Here is a 25,530-nt window from a genome sequence, read left to right as displayed (position 1 = left end):
CTGAGTATGTAAGAGGAGTTAAACTCAATTAACAAATCGCCTGCCTCTTTATTTGCAGTATGTCAAGGTTGATCCTTGTGGCTCTGTTTCAAATCCAACAAAGGAACCTCAGCATTCTTTTTTTTTTTAATTTTTTTAATGTTTATTTATTTTGAGAGAGAGAGAGAGAAAGCACGAGCAGAGGAGGGACAGAGAGAGAGGGAGACACAGAATTCGAAGCAGACTTCAGGCTCTGAGCTGTCATCACAGAGCTGGACGTGAGGCTCAAACTCACGAACCTGGAGGTCATGACCTGAGTCTAAGTCAAGACACTCAACCGACTGAGACACCCAGGTGCCCGGGAACCTCAGCATTCTTAAAAGTTTTTCACACTTTTAGGTTAGGCAAAAGGGTAGAGTTGGGCATCCTGCATGTCAAGGGAATGTCCCTTGGGAAATGCATCCTGCATGTCAAGGGAATGTCCCTTGGGAAAGGGGACATTGTGCATCATTGTGCTCACATGCAAGTTGGTTCAGAAAAGTTTAAAAACTACTCAGATATTTGGGGAGACCCTCCAAAAGTAGCTTTGGATTTTCATGCTTTTATACTCATATGGTTCATAAATAATTTTGAATTGTAGGGTCTATTTCAGTATGGACCCAAATTTCTGAGAAAAACCTCAGGAATTGTATGTACGGGTAGCTCCTCGAAGGCCTGGAACACACGCAGGAACTCACTCCAAATTTCAGTTTTAACCTGTGTTTTACATTCAGTTTTACTGATTTAAGGAAGTGCTTCCAAAAGTGTCTATGGGTCTATGGACCCCTAGTTCCAAGGAGTGGTAACTGGTGAGGTGCAGAACATAATTTTGAGAAACGTTATCTTAACAGATATTGGTGTGTTTGGTGAATAGTTTTTTGTTTGGTGAATAGTTTTTGAAATAAGGACCTGATTTTGAGCTCTAAGGGCTGTATCTGCGACAAATGACTGGTTGCCAAGGATACCGCCATGTGCAAATTACAGAAAATAAAATGGGCAGGTGGATTCTTAGAGACAGGAGAATTGATCTGAACACAAGAGGCAGGTAGAGATAAATATTCTGATTTGAAAAGAAGTTACAGAGTTTATATGACTGACAAAAACACACCCTTGTCATTTTAAGGGCCTCTGTCCTTTCTCTTCTTCTGCCAATGGAGACATCATTAGATGTCAGATAGATACCTGGTGGAGGTCATTTGAAACCTGAGGCTAGCTAATGCAACTATGTCTCATCTCCCAGGTCTGCCAATCATCTACCTCCCCCTGACTTTCAGCCACATTCCTCTTGGCAGTTCTCCTTCCCTAACTGATTACAATTGAGCCCTTCCTTGGGTGCCTTTTCCAAATGCTCTCTAAAACCATCAATCTGCAATCAGCTACATGTTCTACACTCTAAACTTCTTCTTCAGTTGCACCTCTTCCTCTTACCCAGCTTGTCTATAGGCATGCTGTATATTGTCTGAGACTCTATAGTGAAGCCTATAATTCTTCTACAACCCAAGGAGCACAGGCTGATAGACATATCAATTTCCTATTGCTGCTGTAACAAACTACCACAGACTTAGTGGCTTAAAACAACACAAGTTTATGATCTGATATTTCTGGAGTTCAGAAGTCCAAAGTGAGCCTTATGTAAAATCAAGGGGCTGACAAGGCTGGTTCCATCTGGAGATTCCAGGGGGGAATCTGTTCTTTTTCCAGTTTCTAGAGGCTGCTCATATTCCTTGGTTCATGGCCACATCCCTGAAAACTCTGCTTCTTCATCACATATCCTCTCTGACTTAGACCCAGCTGCCTCCCTCTTATAAGGACCCTGTGACTACATTGGGCCTACCCCAAAAATACAGAATAATCTCTTATATCAATTATCCCCTTAACTTAATCCTATCTGTAAAGTCTCTTTTGTCATGTAAGGTAACATAACCACAGGTTCCAAGAATCTGGACATGGATATCTTTAGGGAATCATTATTCAGCCTGCCACAGTTGGGGAGGGAATAGAAGTCTGCATTTATCCTATTCTTTGTTGATATTTCCAGATGATTATGCTAAAGCAGGTATCAGCAAACTTTTTCCATAAATAACCAAATAATAAATTTACCAAATAGTAAATTTTAGGCTTTGTGGGTCAAGCAAAATTGAGGATTTTTTTAAATTTTTTTTTTTTAATGTTTATTTCCGAAGGAGAGAGAGACAGAGCGTGAGTGGAGGAGGGGCAGAGAAAGAGGGACAGCGTGAGCAGGGAAGGGGCAGAGAGAGAGAGACACAGAATCCGAAGCAGGCTCCAGGCTCTGAGCTGTCAGCACAGAACCCGACGCGGGGCTGGAACTCACAGACTGCGAGATCATGACCTGAGCCGAAGTCTGACACTCAACCGGCTGAGCCACCCAGGTGCCCCAAGCAAAATTGAGGATATTATGTAGGTGCATGCATAACCATTTAAAATTTAATTACTTTAGGGGTGCCTGGGTGGCTCAGTCGGTTGGGTGTCTGACTTCAGCTCAGGTCATGATCTCACAGTCTGAGTTCCAGCCCTGCGTCGGGCTCTGTGCTGACAGCTCGGAGCCTGGACCCTGCTTCAAATTCTGTGTCTCCCTCTCTCTCTGCCCCTCCCCTGCTCATGCTCTGTCTCTCTTTGTCTCAAAAATAAATCAAAACATTAAACAAAAATAAAAATAAATAAATTTAAAAAATAAATGAAATAAAATAAAATATAATTATTTTAAGATATAAAAACTATTCTTAGCTTGTAAGTGGTACAAAAACAGGTAGTATGCTGAATTTGGGCCAGAAGCTGCAGTTTGTAGAATTCTGCTTTACAATCTCTTACAAAGCACTTCCTTAGAAGCTCATGTGATTCAGCTAAATCACTTCTACTTTATTTTGCCTCTGTCACTTATAGATACCCTTCAATACACACTAATAAATTGGCTGCCTGGAGACGTATTCAAAAAGGTAGGAATAGCCCCTTGAGTCCTGGATACTCAAAAGTCTAATTCTGCAAAATAACAGTAATATCATAAGGAGAAAATGTCTTTTTGTTTGTGTATCTCTCCTTTCTATCAGAAGTTCTTGGTTCAGAAATGCATTCTTTCCATTCAAGGAATTCACTAGGGAATATCCAGATAGTACACTGAGTAATAACAATATTTCCATTCCAAAGACATATATGAGACTTGGTGTTGTAACACAGTCTAAGGCATCAAATACTCTCCATGAAAAGACTGGAGACTATGGATAAAAACACAAATTTTCGGGAATAGAAGGGACGGATTTTAGTTCATCTCCTGGTCTTTTTGACTATGTGGAGTTGATTGCACAATTCTGAGCAGACTCCCAAATATGGGGCCTGGCCTTGGGCCCAGAGAAATCTTTCTTCTTAGAGCCTCAGAAGTTCCTGTGTTCTTCAGATGGGAGCTGGAAGGGCTTCCATTAATTAAGATCGATGAATTTCATCGATACCACTTTTAGGCCCTGATCTCTGTCCACTGATGAAAGAAAGAAACCAAGAAAGAGCAGAGAGCTAGGAAAAGAGACTTTTTTATAGCAGTTCCCTCTCTCAGGGACCAAATGATGTTTTTTTCCTATAGAAAGGAGATTTTTAAATGCAACTGAAGGTCAAGTGCCTCAGATCAAGTGAGGCCAAGATGATCTTGAAAGTAGGAATAACAAAGGATAGATGAGGTGACTATTTGGGAGACACAAGAGACACACTCCCAGTGGTTAAGCCTGATTTAAAAGTTTCCCTTTATTTGTTTCAAGCCCAGGGAACTGGAAAACTAGTTATCAATGAGGTTAAGAATAGCTGTTGCAATTTCAAGAAGGTATGCCCATTCCTTATCAACCTGTAAGAATTTTGTAAGACTCTCAGTGCTGGATTAAACTTGCAAAGTGCCTGGAAAGCCCCACCACCTGGTCACAGCTGAGTTAATGTAAAGAAGACGGGAGAGATCCGACAGTTGAAAGAGACAAGAAAATGGTTAACAGAAGAGGAAAGAGTAAATGAAAGGAGATAAGGCAGAACTTCACAAACTTAAGAAAATCATCTTCATTGCAAACAGTGAAGGCTTTGAAACTCTGTAGAACAGCACATTGCAGTTAGCCCTGTTTCCCATTCTCTGAGGTTTTGTGTTATTTCATTAACTCAAAACTGATGAGAAGCTACTGTGTTACAGGTCCTGCATGCACACTGAGAATACAGAGGTGAGTAAAGTAGCATACAGCTACCGGGGCTTAAAAGCTAGGGCACAAAGGCAGATGCACAAAAATCACATAGAGTGTGAGTGTGAAAGGAACAGTGGGGACACAAAGGAATATTTGACTCTATCTGGAAAATATAAGGAAGATATTCTTATCCCAGGGTGAAAGAGCAATTCATATGTTTAAAACGTAAAGAAAAATTCATGAATCTCCAAATCTACAATTAATGATAAAGTGAGGTCATTATGCAGATTTTCAAATAGACCTGAGGAGACTCTTAACCCTGAAGCCTGATACTTAGTGGTTCTACGTTTGTTAAATATTAAATCCAATATTTAGGGCAAAGAAATAAAGTATCCTGACCTATCCAGACTGATTTGGGCTGGTAGGCAATTAGCAGATTGACACCTCTTTCTGCCCACAATTTTTTTTTTTATTACAATTTTTAAGAGGGGTCCATTTTTCAATTTGTGCTATCTCAATACAGGCTGAGGCGATGAGGAAAGACATAATAAATGAGGCTAATTTTGTTCTGCCCAAAGCTGATTAGAAGAGTAAGCTTAGCTGCCTTTATCAGAACAGCCACTCTGATAAGGAAGATGCTGAAACTGTTGTGAAAAGCTATGGCGATAGGCAGGAAGCACTGCCATTTTGCTTCAACACAGTGAATGCTAGCAATGTATACATGTAAATAAAATATCAGAATGAAAGGGAAGAAGTACCATGAGAAACATAAATAGATGTGAAAAAAATTCGTATAACAAGAGGAGAGGCAGGAATAAGTTAACTTTGAATCTAACATGAATTATTGCAAAGGGAGATGGATGGATATCCTCAATGAATATAAAGTAACTCCAATTAAAACATAAGAATTTAAAGATACCCTTTCATGGGGCACTGGGTGGCTCAGTTGGTTAAGCCTCTGACTCTTGATTTAAGCTCAGGTCATGATCTCACAGTTCCGGTTCAAGAGATCAAGTCCCCCATCGTCCCTCAGCCTGCTTGGTTCTTCCTCTTTCCCTCTCTCTGCTCTTCCCCAGCTTGTGCTCTCTCTGTCTCTCTCTCTCTCAAAATAAATATATAAACCTAAAAAAAAAAAAAGATATCCTTTCATGATAAAAACTCTCAATAAATACTTTTAAAAAGCCTTATATGACAAGTCCAAAGCTAATATCATACTCAACAGTGAAAAGTTAAAAACTTTTCTTCTAATGGGGCACCTGGGTGGCTCAGTCAGTTAAGCGGCTGACTCTTGATTTCAGCTCAGCTTATGATCTCACTGTTTGTGAGTTTGAGCCCCAAGTAGGGTTCCCCAATGACAGCACAGAGCCTGCTTGGGAATCTCTCTCTCCCTCTCTCTCTGCCCCTCCCCTGTGCTCTCTCTCTCTCTGTCTCAAAATAAACAAATAAAAATAAACTTTTCCTCTAAGATCAGGAATAAGATAAGGGTGCCCACTTCCAGCTCTCCTATTCAACAAAGTACTAGAAGTCCTAGCCAGAGAAATTAGGAAATAAAAAGGAAAAAAAAAAGACATCCAAATAAGAACAGAAGAGGTATAATTGTTTCTGTTTGCAGGTCACATATTGAAAACCTAGAAGACTTCACCAAAAAACTCTTAGAACTAATAAACAAATTCAGTAAAGTTGCAAGATATAATATCAAAGTACAAAAATCCCAGTTGTGTTTCTCTACACTAACAATGAACCATCTGAAAAATAAATAAAGGAAATAATGCCATTTACAATAGCATCAAACACATTAAAAACTTCGGAATAAATTTAACTAAGTAGTGAGAGATTTGTACCTGGAAAACTATAAGAGTTTAATGAAAGAGATTAAAGAAGACACAAATAAATGGAATGATATCCCATGTTCGTGGATTGGAAAAATTAATAGTATTAAAATGTCTATACTACCCAAAGCCATGTATAGATTCAATGCATCCAATCAAAATTCCAGAGGCACTTTTTACAGAAATAGAAAAAAAATCCTAAAATTCATATGGAACCACCAAAGACCCCAAATAGCTAAATCAAGCTTGAGCAAGAAATGCAAGCAGCAAGTGTCACACTTCCTGGTTTCGAATCATATTACAAATCTAGATAGTATGATACAGGCACAAAAACAGACACATAGACCAATGGAACAGAATCAAGAGTCTAAAAATAAGCCCACACATAGGTAGCTAAGTAATATTTGTCAAGGGAGCCAAGAATACTCAATAGGAAAAAGATAGCTTCTTCAATAAATTATGCTGGGAAAATTGGATATTTACATGCAAAAGAATGAAATTGGGCCCTATTATATACCACTCACAAAAATTAACTCAAAATGGATTAAAGACTTAAGTGTGTTTTTTAATTATTATATTTATTTTTTTATTTTGAGAGAGAGCGCGAGCTTACATAAGGGGGGGAAGGGCAGAGGGAGAGAGAGAATCTTAAGCAGACTCCATGATCAGCTCAGAGCCTGATGTGGGGCTCAATCTCATGACCATGAGAAAATCACTTTTTTTTTTTTTTTTTAAGAGAGAGAGAGTGTGTGAAAACCAGAGAGAGGGGCAGAAAGAGAAAGAAACAAAGAGAATCCTAAGAAGGCTCCACACTCAGTGCAGAGACTGACATGGGGCTTGATCCCACGACCCTGGAATCACAACCTGGGCCAAAATCAAGAGTCAGACACTCAACTGACTGAGCCACCCAGGCATCCCTAATGACTTAAATATAATACCTGTAATGGTAAAACTCCTAGAATGGCACATTACACAAGCCAGGCCAAGTAGTCCTTCCCTGTGATTTTAATCTTGAACCTTGAAGCAAGATGTTTCTCTCCTCTTGTGTCCTTGTATTGGGATGATGTTAAATCCAAAAGCGCCTGGAGTGTACTCCCTGCCATTAGTGAAGGTTCCGCTGAGGGGGCTGAGATGTGCCATGAGTTGATAGTGACTACCTGTGCCTCACAGTGTAGGAAGAGACTCTTAAAGGAAGTTGGTGGGAGTTTCCTAGGGTGACTATGCTTCCTAATATGTCAGATGTTTAACTGTCAGCCGGTGTTTCTCTGAGGAAACATGGAAGACCAGGGAAGCTGCATCAGAAGCATCCTTGCCATGCTGTCTCCTGAGCTTAGTAAACTGTGAAACTGCCTACACACACACACACACACACACACACACACACACACACACACACCACTTGTGGCTGTATGGACGCTTGGTCAGTAGCAATTAATCCAATACACTACGTTGGTCTACATATGTCACAGTTTCTTCTGAAGGAGAAGAAAATGAGACCAGCAATAGAGAGAAACAGAGGTGAGAGCTGAGAAAGAACAAACTTTTGTTTCAGCAGCTGGACCCCATCATCCATGAAGCCAGATCCAACCTCACCTTTCCCAGTTGTATGAACCAATAAATGCTCTTAAGTTGGGTATCATTCTATTGCAAATGAATGTGCTCCTGCAGAAACTGGAACCAGGAGTGACAGACCTAAATGTAGAACTGCTTGGGTCAAGATAAGGAATGTAAGGCCTCCCTATCTTTGACTGAAAGCTGGAATCCTGGGTATATGAAAGTGAAGCAGTGGGTTAAACTGTTATCTAGTATTTTGTGCCTTAGGCAAAGCCCCCACCGCCCTCAAAATGGGAACTTGTATGGACTTGCAGAAAGGCATCAGGATATTGGACTAAGAAAACCAGATGACCCAGAACCTTCCCAAACACCTTTACCACTGCCCCCTTAGCCCCTGCCTAGTGAGGGTCATATCTTTCCCTGTTATCAGCTTTGGATGAATCCTGGGGATGAAGACACCTCAATGTTTCACTTTTCTAAAAGACAGATGGAGATGGATGTGGTTAACCTAAAGCCCAGCCAATTATTGCCTAGGTACTGAAAGCACAAGGGTGGGAACCCAGACTCAAAGACATTGATTTAACAAGATTTTTGGCAGTTGTTACTAGCCAATGAGGCAACCCAAAATGGTATAATCAGACCAGCCACCAAGGTTTCAAGCTAACTATATTGTCCCCTGGGCAAACAGAGCTTTGTGATCATTCACTTCTTAAGACAGCCCACCAAGTCCCTATCATAGACAGTGGGTTGCTAAAGCAATAGAGACCCCAGCAGAGGAAGTCTCAGGACCATTCTTTCAGACATACTGATGACACCAATGGGTGCCAATGGAGATACTCTCAGTAGGAAGGGTCAGGAGCACTGGGACAGACTAAGGAACACACTGCATGTCAAGAGAAGGGAGCCAACAGACCTATAACTCACAGTGCAGAGGTGCTTGGGAATCTCTCTCTCTCTCTCTGCCCCTCCCCTGCTTGTGCATATGCTTTCTCTCTCTCAAAATAAATAAATAAACTTTAAAAAATGTTACAAAAAAAAAGTCCCTAGTTAGTCACACAAAGGCCATTTCTTTATTCTCCAGTTTCTCCATTCCTCCTAATTCCCCAATTATTAAAAGAGCCTGGCAAAAGACCATAGCCACCTATGAAATGACTGCCATTTAAGGTAAATATAACCACAGAGATGGACATGAAACAAAAAAGATTTTATGTAGTATTTATTATTTTTTTTTTATCTCATCCTAATTTTGGCTTTATTCCTCATCTCCCATTCCCATTCTTTTCTTGGAAATTCAAACTTGTTTTTTTTAACAAAATGTTTAAAATCATGAGTAGATTTATAACAAAATTTCTTTCCTCCAAAGGGGGGGGGGAGGCAGGGGGAGACACATCTTTTATTCTTATGCAGCATCTTCAAATATGCATGTTAATATATATTTTATAAACGATTTAAAATAAAACCCTTCATCCTTTGAGGTTATTGATATTTTCTAGTTCACTGACACATCTCCCATAATACATTAATTCTATCCATCTTCATGAATGAGGTGGGAACTATACTAAAAAATAGGATTTTAATCCCTGAGGTGCCAGTTAAAATGGACAAGGTTGCCATTGCAACACAAGATTTTTAAAAATCAGCCTTAAATAATAAGCATAAATCATGCTATCTGGATGAGAATCACCTCCATAGCATGGGGTCATTTAGAAAATTGCATTTACTGGGTTAAGTTCACCCTGCTATTCCTAGCCTTCATGCCATGAAAATCTTCCTTTTGTAAAGGAATAACACAAAGCAATGAAGTCTGCAGAAACTTCTGAGATCCTCAGAAATCAAGAGAAACCACAGTCCCGTTTCTCTAATCTCCACCCACATTGTTGGAGAGGGTTTTCAGCACCGTTCCAAGACCTGGAAAGGTTGATGAACTGACTTGGGTTTTCTACTTCTCCATGAATTTAATCGAAAAGGAAAGATGAGTCCTCCTGTCTGGGAAATGGGCGTGTCCTGCTTATCTCTGCCCCCAGGGCTTAAGCAGAACTGCGTTCAGCCCTGCGCCCACCCTGCCGGTGGACCCTGGCCCTCCCCGGTGGCTTCCTGAGACGCGGGCATCCGTTCCCGCCCCTAGTAGTAGCGGTTCAGGCTCCTGGTCCCGGGCACCTCCGGCTGGCCGTTCATCCAGATCTCCCTGATGATGCGTTCCCGCTCCTCCAGTCGCTGGGCGCGCTCCAGCTCCTCCGCCGAGGTGAACACGTTCTTGTTCAAAGTCCTCTCGAAGCGGCGGTGTCTCCTGACGGAGATGTCAGACGCTGTGTCCGAGCTGCCGTCGTCGCTGTCGCTGCTGTCGCTGCTGCTGTCTCGGTCCTGCAGGAACTTCTTCCGGGGACGCTGCCGGCAGTCTGTGTGGCAAGAGATCCTCATCACCAAGGCGGCCAGAGTGAGCACCAGCCCGATGCACACGCCGGAGACAAAGTACAGAGCTGCGCGCTCGGGGTTTTCTGCGGGAGGAAACAGAGGCATTAGTGATGTCGACTCCAGATGCGCAGAGGAAACAGAGCTCCCGCCCACCTTGCACACGTCTCAGCACACCTCAAAGTTCCAATGGTTACACATATTGCCTTCCTATGTGACAGACTGCATACTGTATTCAGAACATAATTATCAACAAGTACTGAATCTGGGTATAGGGTGTATGGGATTCTTTTCCTATATCCTTGCAACTTTAAATTTGAAATAATTTTGAAAAAAAGATAAAAGAAAGAAAAGTATTATTTAGCACCTATTATAAGCACAAGTGTACTTAGATGTCATTTGCTTAAGAGATGTATGTGTCTAAGGGCACCTGGGTGGCTCAGTCGGTTAAGCCCATCTGGCTCTTGATTTTCAGCTCAGGTCATGGTCTTACAGTCCTGATATCCAGCAGGCTCTGTGTTAGGCATGGAGCCTGCTTAAGATTTTCTTTCTCTCTCTCTCTCTCCCTCTGACCCTCTCCCCCACTCGTGTGCATGCTCAATTTCTCTGTTTCTTCTCTCTCTCTCTCTCATAGATGTATTGTGCTTAAAGCCCATTTTTGCCTATATGGGAAAATTCTTGGCTTCTGAATACGCTCCTGCAACCCCTGAATAACCTTTTAATCACAGCTGTAAGCAGCAGCAGTTGCTCCTACTTCTTCCTCTTCTTCTTCTTGACAACAAATTTATAAATAAAACCAAGGATAGCTGCCTCCCTTATTCTAACTATACCATTACAGGTCTAGTCAACAAATGTAGTTAGCTTCCAAGATGCTCCCCCCCCCCCCCCCCCCCCCACCTCTTAGTATTCAGACTCTTGCACAAGCCCTTCCCTTTGAGGGCTGGACCTAATGGGCTGGACCCAGTCAAGGATTTCTAACAAATAGAATATGGCAAAAGTGATGGATGAGTCTAAGATTAGGTTATATAAGACTGACTTCCAATTTGCTTATTCTCTCCCTCTCTCTCTCTCTCTCTCTCTCTCTCTCTCTCTCTGGCTTTGCTCACTGACTTGTTCTGATGGAGCCAGCTGCCATGTTGTGAGCTGCTCTATAGAGCGGCCCACATGGCAGGAACTAAGTGTAGCCTCTGGCTAACTGCCTGGAAGGAACTGAATCATGCCGACGGCCATGCGAGTGAACGTGAAGTGAACCATGCCCTCCTGGTGCAGCCCTGGCCTTGCAGCTAAGCCAGTCTCAGATTCCTGACCCACAGAAATGACAAGATAATAAATGTGTATTGTTTTAAGTTTTGAGGTATTTTGCTTTGCAGCAATAGATAGCTTATACAATCACAGATTGAAAGGCCAGAGTAGGTAGTTTATAATAACCTCATCAGGTAATTTGTGGGGGAGAAATTTGAACTTTTCCTTGGTGAGAAAAGAAAATAATCATTCTGTTGATGTGCAATATGCTTAGTGAGCCCAATGATGATCCCTGTATGATGTGCTCAACAGGATGAGAGACTTGGGGTGAATAACCTTCCCTTTCTAGGCAAGTATGAGAACATAGGGGCATGCCTGGCCTTGAGTCACAGGGCATAATCAATGTGATATGACTCAAGATTGCCATCAACAAATTAGTTTTCCATAATCTGTATTCACTTGTAAGTATGAATCAAAATACACATTGTTTTGTAGATTTTTAAAGAATATAAGTGGTATCATATATATATTTTTTAATTTAAGAATATTTTTTAGAGAACTTTCCAGATATGTCAACAGAATTCTTTCTGACTGCTGCACCGTGTTCTGTAGCGTGGACATATCAAAGTTTATTTAACCATTTCCTTAATACTATCAATATAAGTGGTTTACAATTTTTTTACTATTTTGAGCAATGCTAGAGTCAACATGCTTGTGTTCTTGTACACATCTCTTTATACACATGCAGAATTATTTCTACAGGTTAGTTACCTAGAAATAGAATAACTGCATCAAAGGGCATAGGCATTTTGAAGTTTTATGCATCCTAAATTGTACCCCAAAAAAAGGCTCTATCAGTCTAAACACAGCATATTGAACACATGTGTTTATGATACCTCCTTCTCTCCAAAACTCCTGCCAAAAAGACAGTTATGTGAATAAAACAGATATAAATTAGAGGTATGAAGAGGAGTGAAGGAAACAGAGGACACTAATAGTAGATGCAAGAGTAGTCAACAACGTAAATGTGGTGAAAGGGAAGTGACATCAATATCATAGCAGTGTAACATATCCCTACTTTTTGTGCCCCTTGTTTTTAACAGCTAATTAAGCATCAATCCACAAACAAAAGTGTCTCTGTGGGAGTCTTGTGATCCAACAACATAGCCCAAGAAACCCAGGAGGAGTCTCGCCCATCTGATCATCCCATAATAGACCACAGACAGACTTCAGTTTGGGCTGTGGAACTAGCAACCCCAACCCAATCCTTCCCAGCTGTGTTTGGGGAAAATTTTGAAAAGTGCTGACTTGGATGAAACAATTCCAGAACATCGCTTAAGTAAACAAACAAACAAACAAACAAACAATAAAGGGGTTTGAAGGAAATTTGCCGGCATTGCCCCTCCCCTCCAAGTTGACAGCACAGAATTGAACTATCCGCTGGCACCACTCTGTGGGGGGAAGTGAGAGCTGTGTGTGAGTGCCTGGTTACCCCAGCTACGCTGGATGCAGCAGGGAAAAACCCATTTCCTTCCAGGAACATCCAGAGTCTAAAGTGGGACCCCCATGACTGAGGGGAGGGAAGAAATTGGGAAAGAGACAGATAAGACTATCAAAGGGCATTAAAGAGACATGGTTCATGCTGACTGCACTCAGGATGTCTGGAGAAAGTCCACCCACAATCCACTGGGAGAACCTCAGCCAACGATCTCTCCACCAGCTGACAGACACCCCTCATGCCCCAAGTGCTAAACCTACACTTTCCCTTGCTCTAAGGTGGCTCCTTACTCAGGCTCCAAGATTGGCAGCAAAAGAAAGCTGGGTAAACTAGAGTGCTATCAGAAAAATAGACTAGGATCTGTGGGCAAGAGAGAAACCACAAACTTGAGCTGTAGCACCACCTTCTGGAAAACAAAAGGGAGGTTTTCTAGTAGCCAGCCAGGTGAGCTGTAAGAAGATCCAGAAAAGACATAAAAGCTTTAAAAATGTTGCCACAAGAGGGAGTAAGAAGTGTGGAGCAGGTGTATAAATGCAAGTCCAGATAAAACAGGATCAATGAACAATACTCCATCTGAAGGCAACTAGTGAAGATTTGAGGAAGTGTCTTTTACTTTAAAGACAAAGCAGCAACACAAAGCTATAAGGAACATGAAGAATCAAGAAACTTACCACCACCAAAAGATAATAATCCTTCAATAAAGATTTAAAAGACATGAAATCTTATGATCTAGCAGGTAAAGAATTCAAAATAACAACGAGCTATAAAGAAACACAGATGAAAATTCGATGAAATCAGGGAAAAATACATGAACAAAATGAAAAATTTAGCAATGAGATAGAAACCTTAAAAAAGAACCAGACAAAATTCTGGAGCTGAAGAATTCAGTGATTGAAATGAAAAATGCAATAGAGAGAATCTGCAGCAGACTAGATCAAATGGAAGACAAAAATAAGTGACCTAGAAGCAGTTGTTTTCAAATAACCCAACCAAAGGCAAACAGAGGGAAAAAAAATGACAGAGTGAAGAAAGCCTATGTGACCTGACCATTCAGTCAGATGTACAAATATTAGCATAATCAGAGTTCCAGAAGGAGAAGAGAGGAGGAAGAGGCCAGAAAGATTATTTTTAAAATAATAGCTGAGGGCTGCCTGGGTGGCTCAGTCGGTTGGGTGTCCAATTCAAGTTTGGCTCACCTCATGATCCCAGGGTCATGGGACCAAGCCCCACATTAGGCTCCATGCCGAGCATGCAGTCTGCTTGGTAGTTCCTCTCTCTTTCCCTCTCTCTCTCTCTCTGTCCCTCCCCCCTGCTCATGTGTGCTCTCTCTCTCTCTGTATAAATTTAAAAAAAAAATAGCTGAGAACTTCCAAAAACCGAGAAGAGGCTTTGGCATCCAAGTTCATGAAGCTATTAGATCACCCTATTATCTTAAAGCAAAAACACCTGCAAGACACATTATAATGAAATTAAGAAAAAGAATCTTAAGCACATCTAGAGTAAAAAAGAGTGTAACTTATAAAGGAACACCCATTAGGCTATCAGTGGATTTCTCAGCAGAAACTCCACAGGCCAGGGGAGAGTAGAATGACATACTTAAAGTGTTGAAAGAAAAAATTGCCAGCCAAGAATACTCTATATGGCAAAGTTATCCTTCAGATATGAAGGAGAAATAAAGACTTTCTTATAGAAACTAAAGCTGAGGCTATCCTACCTTACAAGAAATGCTGAAAGGAGTTCATCAAGTTGAAGTGAAAAAATGCTAATTAGTGACATGAGAACAATTGAAAGTATACCACACACTGGTAAAGGTAAATATGCAGTCTGATTTTAAAAACTCTAATTCTGTAACAGAATCACGTATTAGCCACTAAATGATAGTATAAGGTTAAAGGAAAATAGTATTAAAAATAACTATAACTATTACAATCTATTAATGGACACACAATGTAAAAAGAGGTAAATGGTGACATCAGAACTATAAAGAATAAAATGGTGGATCTTTTGTATGCAGTTGAGAAGCTTTCAATATTTTACTAGTGACCATGATGTTAGCTTTGGGTTTGTCATATATGGCCTTTATCATATTTAATTATGTTCCTTTTATACCCAATTTGTTGAGGATTTTATCATGAAAGATGTTGTATTTTGCCAATGCATTTTCTACATCGATTGAAATGAACAGGGAAACAGAAGGAAGTGAAATCACTATCTTTAAGAGATGTCTGCATTCCCATGTTTGCAGCAGCATTATTCATAATAGCCAAGACGTGGAAACAATCTAAGTGTCCATCAACAGATGAATGGATAAAGAAAACGTGTTGTGACCATAAGTACATTATTGCTAATTGAGATAAGTCAGACAAAGTAAGACAAATACTGTATGTTATCATTAATATATGGAATCTACAGAGGCCCTCCTCACAGAAACAGAGGGTATAGTGATGGAACAAGGGCTAGAGAATGAGAGAATCGTAGCTGTGTTGTTTAAGGCTATAAATTTGTAACCACTAGACGAATAAGTCCTGGGGATTTAATGCACAGCATAGTGAATTACAGAAAACAATATTGTATTACAGGCTTCAAAGTTGCTAAGAGAACTTAATTGTTCTCACCACACAAAAAGAAGAGATAATAATTAGGGGACGTGAGACACATGGTAGCTAATGTTATGATGGTAATCACACTGCAATATATGAATATGCCAAGTCAACACCTTGTCACCTTAAATCTATACAATGTTATGTCAATTATATCTAATAAGAATTAATTGCTTGATATAAATAAATACATGTTCAGTGAAGGGGGATGAAACTGAGTTCTGTCTGGTTGATATCCAGCAGAAACTGAGAGAACTGAGGCAGCTCTTGCCTTAAGGAGCAGACCAGCAGGGAAGTAGACCCAATCATTCCAGGACCAAAGGGAAGAGCTATTACGAAGCATAAAGAGGGATCTCTGGAAACATAAAGGTAAGTGGAAAAGCTAAAGTTCAGATATGGGGCTCTGAGGAGGCTTTCTAGAAAAGATACCCAAATCCATGCTTTTACCAAGATGGAAAACCATTGGGCAGAACTGCCTCAGTTTGAAGCCTCATCTAAGTCATTTCTTAAACACCACTTACCTACCCCACTGAATTGTGGTAAGGGTTAAAGGTATTACAGATGACCAGCATAAAGGGATTATCCATGATCTTGACAAAGATAGGCATTCAATAAATAATAACCCACTCTATTTATTTTCTTTCTCCCTCTCTCCCTCTCTTCCTTCCTTCTGAGTTCTCTCCCTCCCTCCCATCCATCCCTCCATCCATCTAATCTATCTGTTTTCCTCCCTCTTTCCCTTTCTCCCTTACCTTCCTTCCTTTTCTCATCCCACCCTTTCTTCCCTGTGAATGTATTTCTCCATGTTTTTCACACCCTGCCCTCACAGCCTCCCATTACACAGGTTAACTTGGAAGATGGTTATTGAACTTTATCTTGGGAACCACTATTCTCCCCTCTCCCCAGCTTAACTAGTCCATCCTGTCCTGCTACTCCAACCAGAAAACATACTTTTTTGCCTACAGCAGTCTCAGACAAGGATTCCTAGAGAAGCCCAGCAAAAGCAATGAGAGAGAGCAAGGGAGTTTACTGGGCTTCACTGGATCCTGAGGAGGTGACTCAGGGTTGATTTTCACAGCTGATACAACTTGTTTTGGTTTTCTTCATCATGCTTCTGCAAAAATCGAAACTGTAGCTCTATCGTGGTTGTTTTTTCTCATCTCTGCTCCAGGTCACTTCCTCTTGGCCAATGATCCACCCTGGTCTTGGCCAGATCCAGACAGCTGTTAATTGCCCAGGAAGTAGAGTGGGGAGGGCTATTGCCGGTTGTTTTCCCTCAGTAAATAAAAATAAATGTATTGCTGTATCTTGCTTCCTGCAGGGTCATTGTTTTCATGAGCAGGAAAAGGCTCTATGTGGAGGTCCTGGGACTAATTTCATTTGCACCTTCAGAGGTCAGACCATGCCCAGCAAACTCTGCAAAAGAGCAGAAGCAGCCCAGGCCAGATCAGCTGGTCTCCGTGCAAGTGTAATTGGTTCTCCTGCCTAGACTTTTCTTGTTGGCCTCAAAGCTTGCAATCCCTTGACTGGAAAGAAAAAAAGTTTTACAAATAGGTTTTAAAGAGACTAACAGGGCTTTTGTAGTATCAGGGAGTATTTAGCATCATTTTTTCTCTGAACTCTTCAGGCATTGCAAGGATTCCTCTTTATGAGATTCTGTCCCTCACCATAAAGAAGCGAAGACTCCTACTAACACTTCTGCCCTTTCTGAAATGCTGGAGAAAGCTTCCCTCCTTCTTCCATCCCTGACTTGTTCTTCCTCAGGAAGAGGGAATATTGGAGAATCCCTGCCCCACTAGGCTGGCTCTGGAGTATACTCCCTTGCTTTCACCTCTTTTGAGGCCATCCTCACCTTTTTGAGGCCATCCAGGCCATAAGCACTCCCCGAAAGAGGCCTTCTGTTTCCTTACCCATCATCCTAATCCACCCTGCTCACCTTTCTTCACCTGCAGCAGGGAAGACCTGCCATCGTATCACCCCAGGACTAAGGGGAGCTAGGTAGAAGGCCCAGAACATTCTCTGTTGTGGCTTAACCACTGCTATAGTCAGTACCCTATTCTGATGCGTTTCTGGCTTCTTGAGTCTGGAAGGAAGAGTGTGATTAATTAGCCCCTCCAATCTAGGCAGCACTTTATGTAGTTGTATTACAATTAGTTATATAACTACTATTTTTCCCATATAACAGAGAAAATTGAGGGCAGAATCCACATGATTCACTTTGAATTTCTAGAGCATCTAGCATATTGCCTTGCTCATTATGTGTATCTCACAAATATTGAATTAAATCATGAATACACAGTTTCTAAAAGTCCAGTTAATAAACTTATTGTATGCTGATTAACATGTATATAGATGTATGTAGGTGTATATATGTGTGCATACATATAAATGTACATGTATGTGTGTATATAGCATTAAAAGAGTACGGAATGACAAAAATTTGTAAAACAACCATAAGCTCACAACCTGAATATAACTACATACTGTGTAGTGTAGTGAATGTTCTTCTGTTCTTTTTTCCTGTCATAAGAATATGTACATATTTATTTATATTTACTGCATTATATTTATATAGTTTATATATTTTTATCTGCATGGGTTTTTTTGTTTGTTTGCTTTTAAGACTTTTTACAGCAGTTTTAGGTTCACAACAAAATTAAGAAGAAAAGACAGAGATTTCCCACATACTCCCCACCCCCACACACCCATAGCCTCTCCCATTATTAACATCCCCTACCAGAGTGGTACCTTTGTTACAGTTGATGAACCAACACTGACACATCATAATCGCACAAGGTCCATAGTTTACATTCGGGCTCTAGGTGTTGTACATTCTGTGAGTTTGGACAAATGTATAGTCAGAGTACTTCTGTGTGTAACACTACTTCCTTTTCTGCTTGTTTGTTTCATGTGTTGCCTTAGAATGCATTCTCAGAAAAGGAATCATTCTTTTTAAAGTACGCTTTTTTTTAATGTTTATTTACTTTTGAGAGAGAGAGAGAGAGACAGAGACAGAATATGAGCGAGGGAGGGACATAGAGAGAGGGAGACACAGATTCTGAAGTGGCTCCAGGCTCTGAGCTGTCAGCACGGAGCCCAGTGCAGGGCTTGAACTCACGAACCCCAAGACCATGACCTGAGCCAAAGTCAGATGCTTAACCGACTGAGCCACCTAGGCACCCCCTCACAAAAGAAATCTTTGTGTTAGAAGGGATACATATTTTTATACCTCTTGATACATATCACCAAGTGGCTTTTCAAAAGTAGTACATTAAATTATCTTGCCATTGGCTGTGAATGAAAGTACTACTTTTACCAAGCCTTCTCCAGGAGAGTATATTCCAATTGTTAAAATTTGTTCAAATATTATAGGTCAATAAAAGGTTACTTTATTCCACAAAAATTTACTGTTAGTTTACAGTGCCTTCTGGGCTAAAGACACAAAGGTTCTCAACTCCCACAGGATTTCCAGAAGAGGGATTACACAGAACAGAAACTATGGTACTTTCTCCAAGCTCCAAATTTGTGACTATTAATTGAGTTATGGTGGGTTAGGTCCCCTCACTGTTAAGAGACAATCTTTCTCAAGCCAGTCTCATAGGAAAAATGATTCAAATTCTAGCGAACTACACATAGTCCACACCACTGTACTTATAATTACATATTCAAAGAATATTAGTTAAATGAAAAAATGATCCCCAAAACTTCTGCATTGAAAAAAATTATTGTAAACAAAGTTAAAAGACAAATGCCAAAATTATGAAAAATGTTTGAAATATGTAAGAGACAAAGAGCTAGTGCATAAAGAGCATTCTAGAAAGAGCATTAAGAAAAAAGACCAACCAAGAAAGAAAATGGACAAAAGATACAAACAGTTCACAGAAAAAGAAATACAAATGGCCCTTCAATATATGCAAGGATGCTCACCTAGAGCAGGAATTGGCACACTATGGCTCATAAGCCAAACCTGACCACCATCTGTTTTATTATTGGCACACAGCCAGCCGCTTCATCTATGTTTTATCTATGTCTGCTTTCATATTATCAACACAGGAGTTGAACAGTTAGAACAGAGAGACTGTTCTCTGTTTATATGACCTTTTACAGAAAAGGTTTCCTGACCTATGACCGAGAGAAACAGAAATTAAATGATATTTATGTATATTTTTCATTTATCAGATTGTCAAAAACCCAACAGTTGGGAGATACTGTTGCAGGACCTTCTTATGCATCTTAAAAAGAGTAAATTGGTAAAATTCCTTCGTAAGTGGCGCTTTGATAATATTTAACTTAATTACTAATTTATACATACTTTGATCCAACAATTCCACTTTGGGGAACTTATTCTACAAATACACTTGAACATGTGTATATGCCATGGTTTGTTTTATTTATTGCACCTCTGTTGCCCATTTGAAAAGATTTGAATCACTCTCACCGGCCATCAGCAGGGGACTGGTTAAATTATGGTTCATCTGTACATAAGAACAGGATATAGTTGTCTAAAAGAATAAGGAAGCTCTCTATACACTGCTATAACACATCTTTATGATACGTTGGTTGCTCGCTGAAAAAGGCAAAGTACAAAACAGTATGTATGAAATGCTACCTGTGTATAAAAGGGGAGAGAATGAGACTGTATGTTCATATTTCCTTACCTGTGCACAAAGGACCCTGGAAGGATGCAGAGAAGCCTGATGATAGGTCAAACTTGGGGACTGGATGGAGGGGCAGTTAAAACTTCTCACTATGTATCTTTTTATATTGTTTGATCATGGAGCCATGTTGATTCACTGATTTGTTGAGCATCTAATAGGTGCCAGACACTATTCTAGAGGCTGAGGAAAGAAACAAAAACACCAGTGTTCCTGGGAGCCTGTAGTCTATTCAGAGAGATATTAAATAAAATAAACAAATAAAATAGTTGTATGTTAGACGGTAATAAGGTGATAAGGAGAAGAAAACAGTAAAAATAGGAAGGAGGGTAGGAAGTGTCAGATGTGTGCTGGAGGGGAGCAGGCAGGTGGAGTGACCAGAGGGAATTTAACTGAGAAGGTGACTTTAAGGAAGAAACTAAAGGAAATGGAAGAGTGAGCAGGAGAATGTATTATCAATTCAAAACATTAAATTAAAGAGCAATCATTCCATTTAATCTTTCTAACCCTATTAGAAGTTATTCATGAGGCTATTACTATTAATGAGATTATTATCCTCATCATAAATTATTATATTATGATCCCAAGGGGTTGGCTGCACAGAGTTGAAACAAGAAATGTTAACTCCTCCAATCCAAGTGCTGAGATCAAGGGAAACAAAACATGTGTGAGGAGCACACGGATGAGCACCTAAGCCAGGGTCGGGGAGCAAAGAGAGTAAATAGCAGACCCTGAAGACTGCGAGGGAGCTAGCCAGTCGAGGACTGAAGGGAAGAATTCTTGGGAAAGGAGATGACTGCCAAAGGCAAAGAGGTCAGAAAAGGCCTAGCAAGTGGTTTAGAATAATTGGAGTGAGGTGTTGGTCAGGGAGGTCTACAACTAAATGACAGTACAGAGAAGTCAAGTTCAGGCACTAAAAGCCCTGGTAAGCCACATAAGAAACTGCAGGTTGGAGAACTTACACTATCCCCAAATCCCTTCTCCCTTACTTGCCTCTGGAGCATGTCTTCTCAACCTCAGCACTATTGACCTCTTGGACCAGTTAATTCTTTGCTGTGGGGGTTGTCTTGTGCATCATAGGACGTTCCTCCACTGATAGATGCTAATAGTAGCCCCACCCCACCCCGTTTGTGACAACCAAAAGTGTTTCCAGACATTTCCTGAAATCCCCTGTAGGGCAAAATCACACCTGGTTATGAGTCACTGGTCTAAAAGTTGAAAAAGCTTTGTCATTTTTTTTTTTCAGCTAAATGGTCATGTAACAAAGTTTTGGCCAATGAAATATGAGAAGAGATCTACTGGAACATCCTTCCTTTTCTTAACCATCTTGAATGAGGGCAAGAGTGACAGCAGCCACTGTGCAGCCATAATAGAAAGAACATGAAAATCACAGAGATGCTGGTCCCTACATCTTTGAGCCAATGGACCACCTACCTCCAAACTTCTTATGAAGGTAAGATAACTCTTACATGTTTAGGCCACCAAGTTGAGATTTTCTATTATCTGCAGCTTAAAACAATCCTAATTATTAAAACATACAAAAGTGCTTGAACTTCATCCCAGAGATAATAAGTATTCTAAAGTATTCTAAAAAATAAAGAGAATTACATCATCATCACAGCTACAGTTCAGAAAGATCATTTTGCTATAAAACACAGTCTATGAAGCAAGACTGAAGGCAGGCAGACCATGGAAAATATCATTATGATAAGATAAGCAAAAACTCAGTGGGGCTTGGATCAATTCAATGATGGTGGGAATAAAATGGAGGGGACCATATGAGAAACATTGAGAGGCAAAATAGATCAACCCTAACCAATTGTATATGGGCAGTGAATAAGGTATACCAAAGACTAGAAATCGTATTTCTGGTAAAACTGATGCCCTAGATGGTACACCAAAGAAAGAACAATTTAAAAAGAAGGACAATATTCCATTGCAGGCCAGGTTGAATTTGAAATGCTTATGGCACACCCAAGTGGTAATGTTCAGGGCATTTAGATACTTAGGTCTAGAAGTCAGAAAAGAATAAGGGAGTAGTAATTTTTAAAATATATGTATGATATAATTCTAAATCTTAAATTCCAATAAAATAACATTATTTATTACAAAAGTGATATCGATGAAGTATAGAATACTTAGGCATACAGCTAAGCAAAAGAAAATTAAAAATGCACAAATGCACTCATAAAATCCCAACATCCAGATATAATTTGCAGTAAAATGTGGTTACATATACATGTGAATATACAAATATAAATGGGATTATATTGTGTATACTATATAGTAACAGGCTTTATTCACGCAACAGCACATCTTTCTGCTTCAATTAATATTCACCCATTTTTCTGATTTTTTACTATTCTAAACAGTTCTGAGATCAATTGTTCTCATAGTAAAATGTTTGCCCATGTCCCTAGTTAGGTCCTTAGGATAAATTCCTAGATGTGGAACTGCTGGCTAAATGACACCCAAGTTTCTAAGGCTTTTGACAGATGTTCCCAAATCATTCTCTAGAGAGGTTGTAGCAATTTACAATTCCATAACACTGTGAGTACTCACTTCCCCACACAGTCTCCAAAATTGAAATTATATACATAATCACTCACATCTTTGAGAATTTTATAAAATAAAAATATGAACTCATTGCTTTTATTTTGTATTTGTTCAATTGCTAGAACTCAAGCTGTGTGTGTTTTATCAGCAATTTGCATTGTTTCTTTGGCAAACTGCTGATTCTTGTTCTTTGCTACTATTCTTTGAGACACCGATCTTTTATGAATTTGTAAAAACTCTATATATTATAAACTTGAGCCCTTCTTCATTAATGCTGCATTTTTTTTCTCTTTGTTTGCATTTGCCATTTAATCGTAGGTTACATTTTGATAAATAGGTATTTAAATTACTAGAACTTCCAGGGTTTGAAATGGCTTTGTGATGCATGGGAACAAGATAGTGCTTCAGTCCCAGCTGAGGTTTGATACCATGGATTTCCAATGGCTTCCATCTGCAAAGTTGTAGCAGATTTGGTTACTTCAGCGCAGAGGGAGAAAGGGGAGAAAGTAGGGTTTGCTTAGAGTTAGTGTTTTGCCTGTTGTTTTAATCAGAAGCTGGACAAAGAATAAGGGAGTTGTGTGCATCAGCAAATATGTTGCTGAAATGATGGACCACATGGACAAAATAAGAGTCAAGTGATGCTCTGGAAGAAATTAGAAGGGATCAGGGGCCCCTGTGAATGAGAACATGAGAGAGCTACAAGATTAGGACATGTTTTACAATTTTCTTCTAACATACTTTTCATTATTGCCTCCTATCCATTTGTTCTGTTTTCTTCTTTTAAAACAATTATTTTTGTATCTGTTATATTCACCTTCATATTTTAAATTTTCTTAATTCATTTTCTTTCCAAGGATTGTTCCCCCATCACACTCAGAATTAATTTTCAGCCATCAAGTCTATTTCCTAGATCGAACACATTTTATTTTGGCCACTTTACTTTCCATTTCCTTGCATTCTCTTTTTATTTCAGCCCATATTTACTTAAAAGAAGCATTGTCTTCCTGTCTCTCAATCAATATTTAATTCCAGAATATGCGGTTGGAAGGAGGAAGGCTGGAGGGGAGAGAAAAACAGGGCCATGTACTCCTTCGGCTCTAGCAAGATCACAAGACCCACAGTAAACACCAGACCATTCAATGAGTTACCACATTCAATGGTCACAACTCAGGGTCATGCTGGCTGAAATGGAAAACTGCCAGGAACCTCCTGTGCCAACTCCGAAGTCCAGTAGCCTGTATGTTCTCACCCGAGATACTTTCTTGCAACAGCTGATGTGCAAGTGCCTTTGAGGCCTTGGAACCTCCAGGCCCTCCCTGCCACCACCCACTTCATTTTGGGTTTGTCTTCACTACAGAGTTGAGAGGATCATCATTCAATTGCTTATGAAACATGATACCAGAGTTTCAAATATCTCTTTTCCAACTCCAGTGCCCTTGCTCCCCAGTACAGCCTTGAAGAAAGAGCAAAGCTGAGATTCCTCTGGGGTTTGGTGCCTGGGGAAGGAGGCCGCAGGCACCAGACTTCCTTAGGGAGGTGAGGGGCTGACTGATGACCCAGGCCTTTACTGACCCAGGATGGGAGAACCCTGGCTTTGAGGCATGTGCAGGCCATGGGCTGCATCTTGCCACCCTGAGAAGTCTTCCTTTCTAAAATTAGGTTGCATATCATCCAAGATCCTCTCTCAAAGAGAAGCCATGAGCTTCCTCTAGCCTCAACCCTGGCTCAGATTTGCCACTGTAAATAGAAATGTCAGGTTTTACCTCTGAACTCTGAGGTCACCACACATAAACCCTGGCTAGAGAAGCAGAAAGCAAAATTGGCTCTCTGATTAGAGGAATTCGAATCAGGGCCTCAGCCCCTTCCTTTTTGTACAACATCCTGAGACAAGAGGCAAAACAAAACAAAGCCAAAGCAAACTATCAAAAAATAAAATTCACTCAAGCAGCAGAAAATTCGTCTGGTCACTCAAACCATTGAGCATTTTCATGTATTTTTTTTTAAATTTCAGCTTGATTGAGGTCTATTTTCATGTACTTTTAAGTGGCTTCTCTTATATGAACAGCGTCTATTCTCAAGCATCTTGAGGAGGCAGTGAGCTATATTCTTAAGAGTACAACTCTGAATCAAGGAAGGGGCGAGTAACAGACTCTCTCAGACTTACATGCTTCATGTCTTCACGTCTCCCAGGAGATTATCAGATACCTCATACAGCCCCACAAACACATGCCCCCCACACAAACACACTCACACACACACGCCTGGGTGGGGCTGAGAACCACGGCACAGAAATAAGCAGGCTGAGGATACTCCATGAGCCTCTCTCACCTGGAGTCAAGTGCACAATGACAAGTAATAATAGCCTCAGGCTACTTTACTCACTCACTTGAGCCCCAAGGAAACCAAATATTTTTAGCAAGATAAAACTTTGAGAGCCCACCCCCCCGAAATCATCTGCCGAATTAGAGAATACCAAGCTTAACTGTCAAACCAGAAGATCTTTCATCTCAAAATTCACAGCAGGATCCCTCCACTTTGTGTAACATTTCTCTTCGGAGTATAAGGCCATTGATAGCCACTCAGAAGATACCCTCAGCCCTCAACCCTGGCCCAGCCGAGACTGGACAACTACCTGAGACGAAGGAATAGGCCGCCAGGATGTTGCTGAGCAAAGCCATGTCCACACACTCGGCAATCACCAGCTCTGTGCTACGGCAGGGCAGCCTCGACGTGGCATCCAGAGAGAAGCTTCCTGGAAATGCTTCAGCTGGATCCAGGTGGCACCTCCCTCGCTTCTCTTCTGTTTGGAAACACAAAGTAAGTGATGAGAACACATTCTGCGCTTCTGAGGCCATGTTCCAGGTAGCCTGGGCTCAACAACAAAGACCCAGTCCCCTAAATGCCAACCAGCCTTCCCAGCCAGGGATCTGGGGTCTTGTCCTCCTTTGCTCTGCAAGCTTCATGGCTTTCAAGGAAGCAGCAGCTCTGTACATTTCTGTTTGTCCT

At 40.5% G+C, this 25,530-nt stretch overlaps 1 protein-coding gene and 1 long non-coding RNA gene across 7 annotated transcripts in view; one reads left to right on the top strand and one right to left on the bottom strand.

The window, feature by feature from the left end:
• The window catches only part of LOC121019205 (uncharacterized), a 250,875-nt gene that overhangs the window by 206,123 nt on the left and 19,222 nt on the right, over window positions 1-25,530 (top strand). For both annotated transcript variants that reach the window (XR_005785502.1, XR_005785503.1), the window contains exons 7-9: window positions 2,920-2,972; window positions 15,554-15,682; window positions 21,215-21,421. This is a non-coding gene — a long non-coding RNA (uncharacterized LOC121019205). The remainder of the gene's footprint in view (window positions 1-2,919; window positions 2,973-15,553; window positions 15,683-21,214; window positions 21,422-25,530) is intronic.
• EVA1A (eva-1 homolog A, regulator of programmed cell death) overlaps window positions 8,764-25,530 on the bottom strand; it is a 46,958-nt gene continuing 30,191 nt past the window's right edge. For all 5 annotated transcript variants that reach the window (XM_040458401.1, XM_040458399.1, XM_040458402.1 and 2 more), the window contains 2 exons: window positions 25,157-25,324; window positions 8,764-10,059 (listed from right to left, as the gene is read on the bottom strand). In XM_040458401.1, the coding sequence (XP_040314335.1) occupies window positions 9,686-10,059; window positions 25,157-25,202 (420 nt within the window). In that variant the 5' untranslated portion in view covers window positions 25,203-25,324 and the 3' untranslated portion in view covers window positions 8,764-9,685. The remainder of the gene's footprint in view (window positions 10,060-25,156; window positions 25,325-25,530) is intronic.

Source organism: Herpailurus yagouaroundi, unplaced genomic scaffold, assembly GCF_014898765.1.
Source record: "Herpailurus yagouaroundi ecotype Mexico unplaced genomic scaffold, PumYag 221, whole genome shotgun sequence".
NCBI classification, from domain to species: domain Eukaryota; kingdom Metazoa; phylum Chordata; class Mammalia; order Carnivora; family Felidae; genus Herpailurus; species Herpailurus yagouaroundi.
The sequence above is the reverse complement of the archived record's forward strand: the minus strand, read 5'-3'. Positions and strand labels throughout refer to the sequence as shown.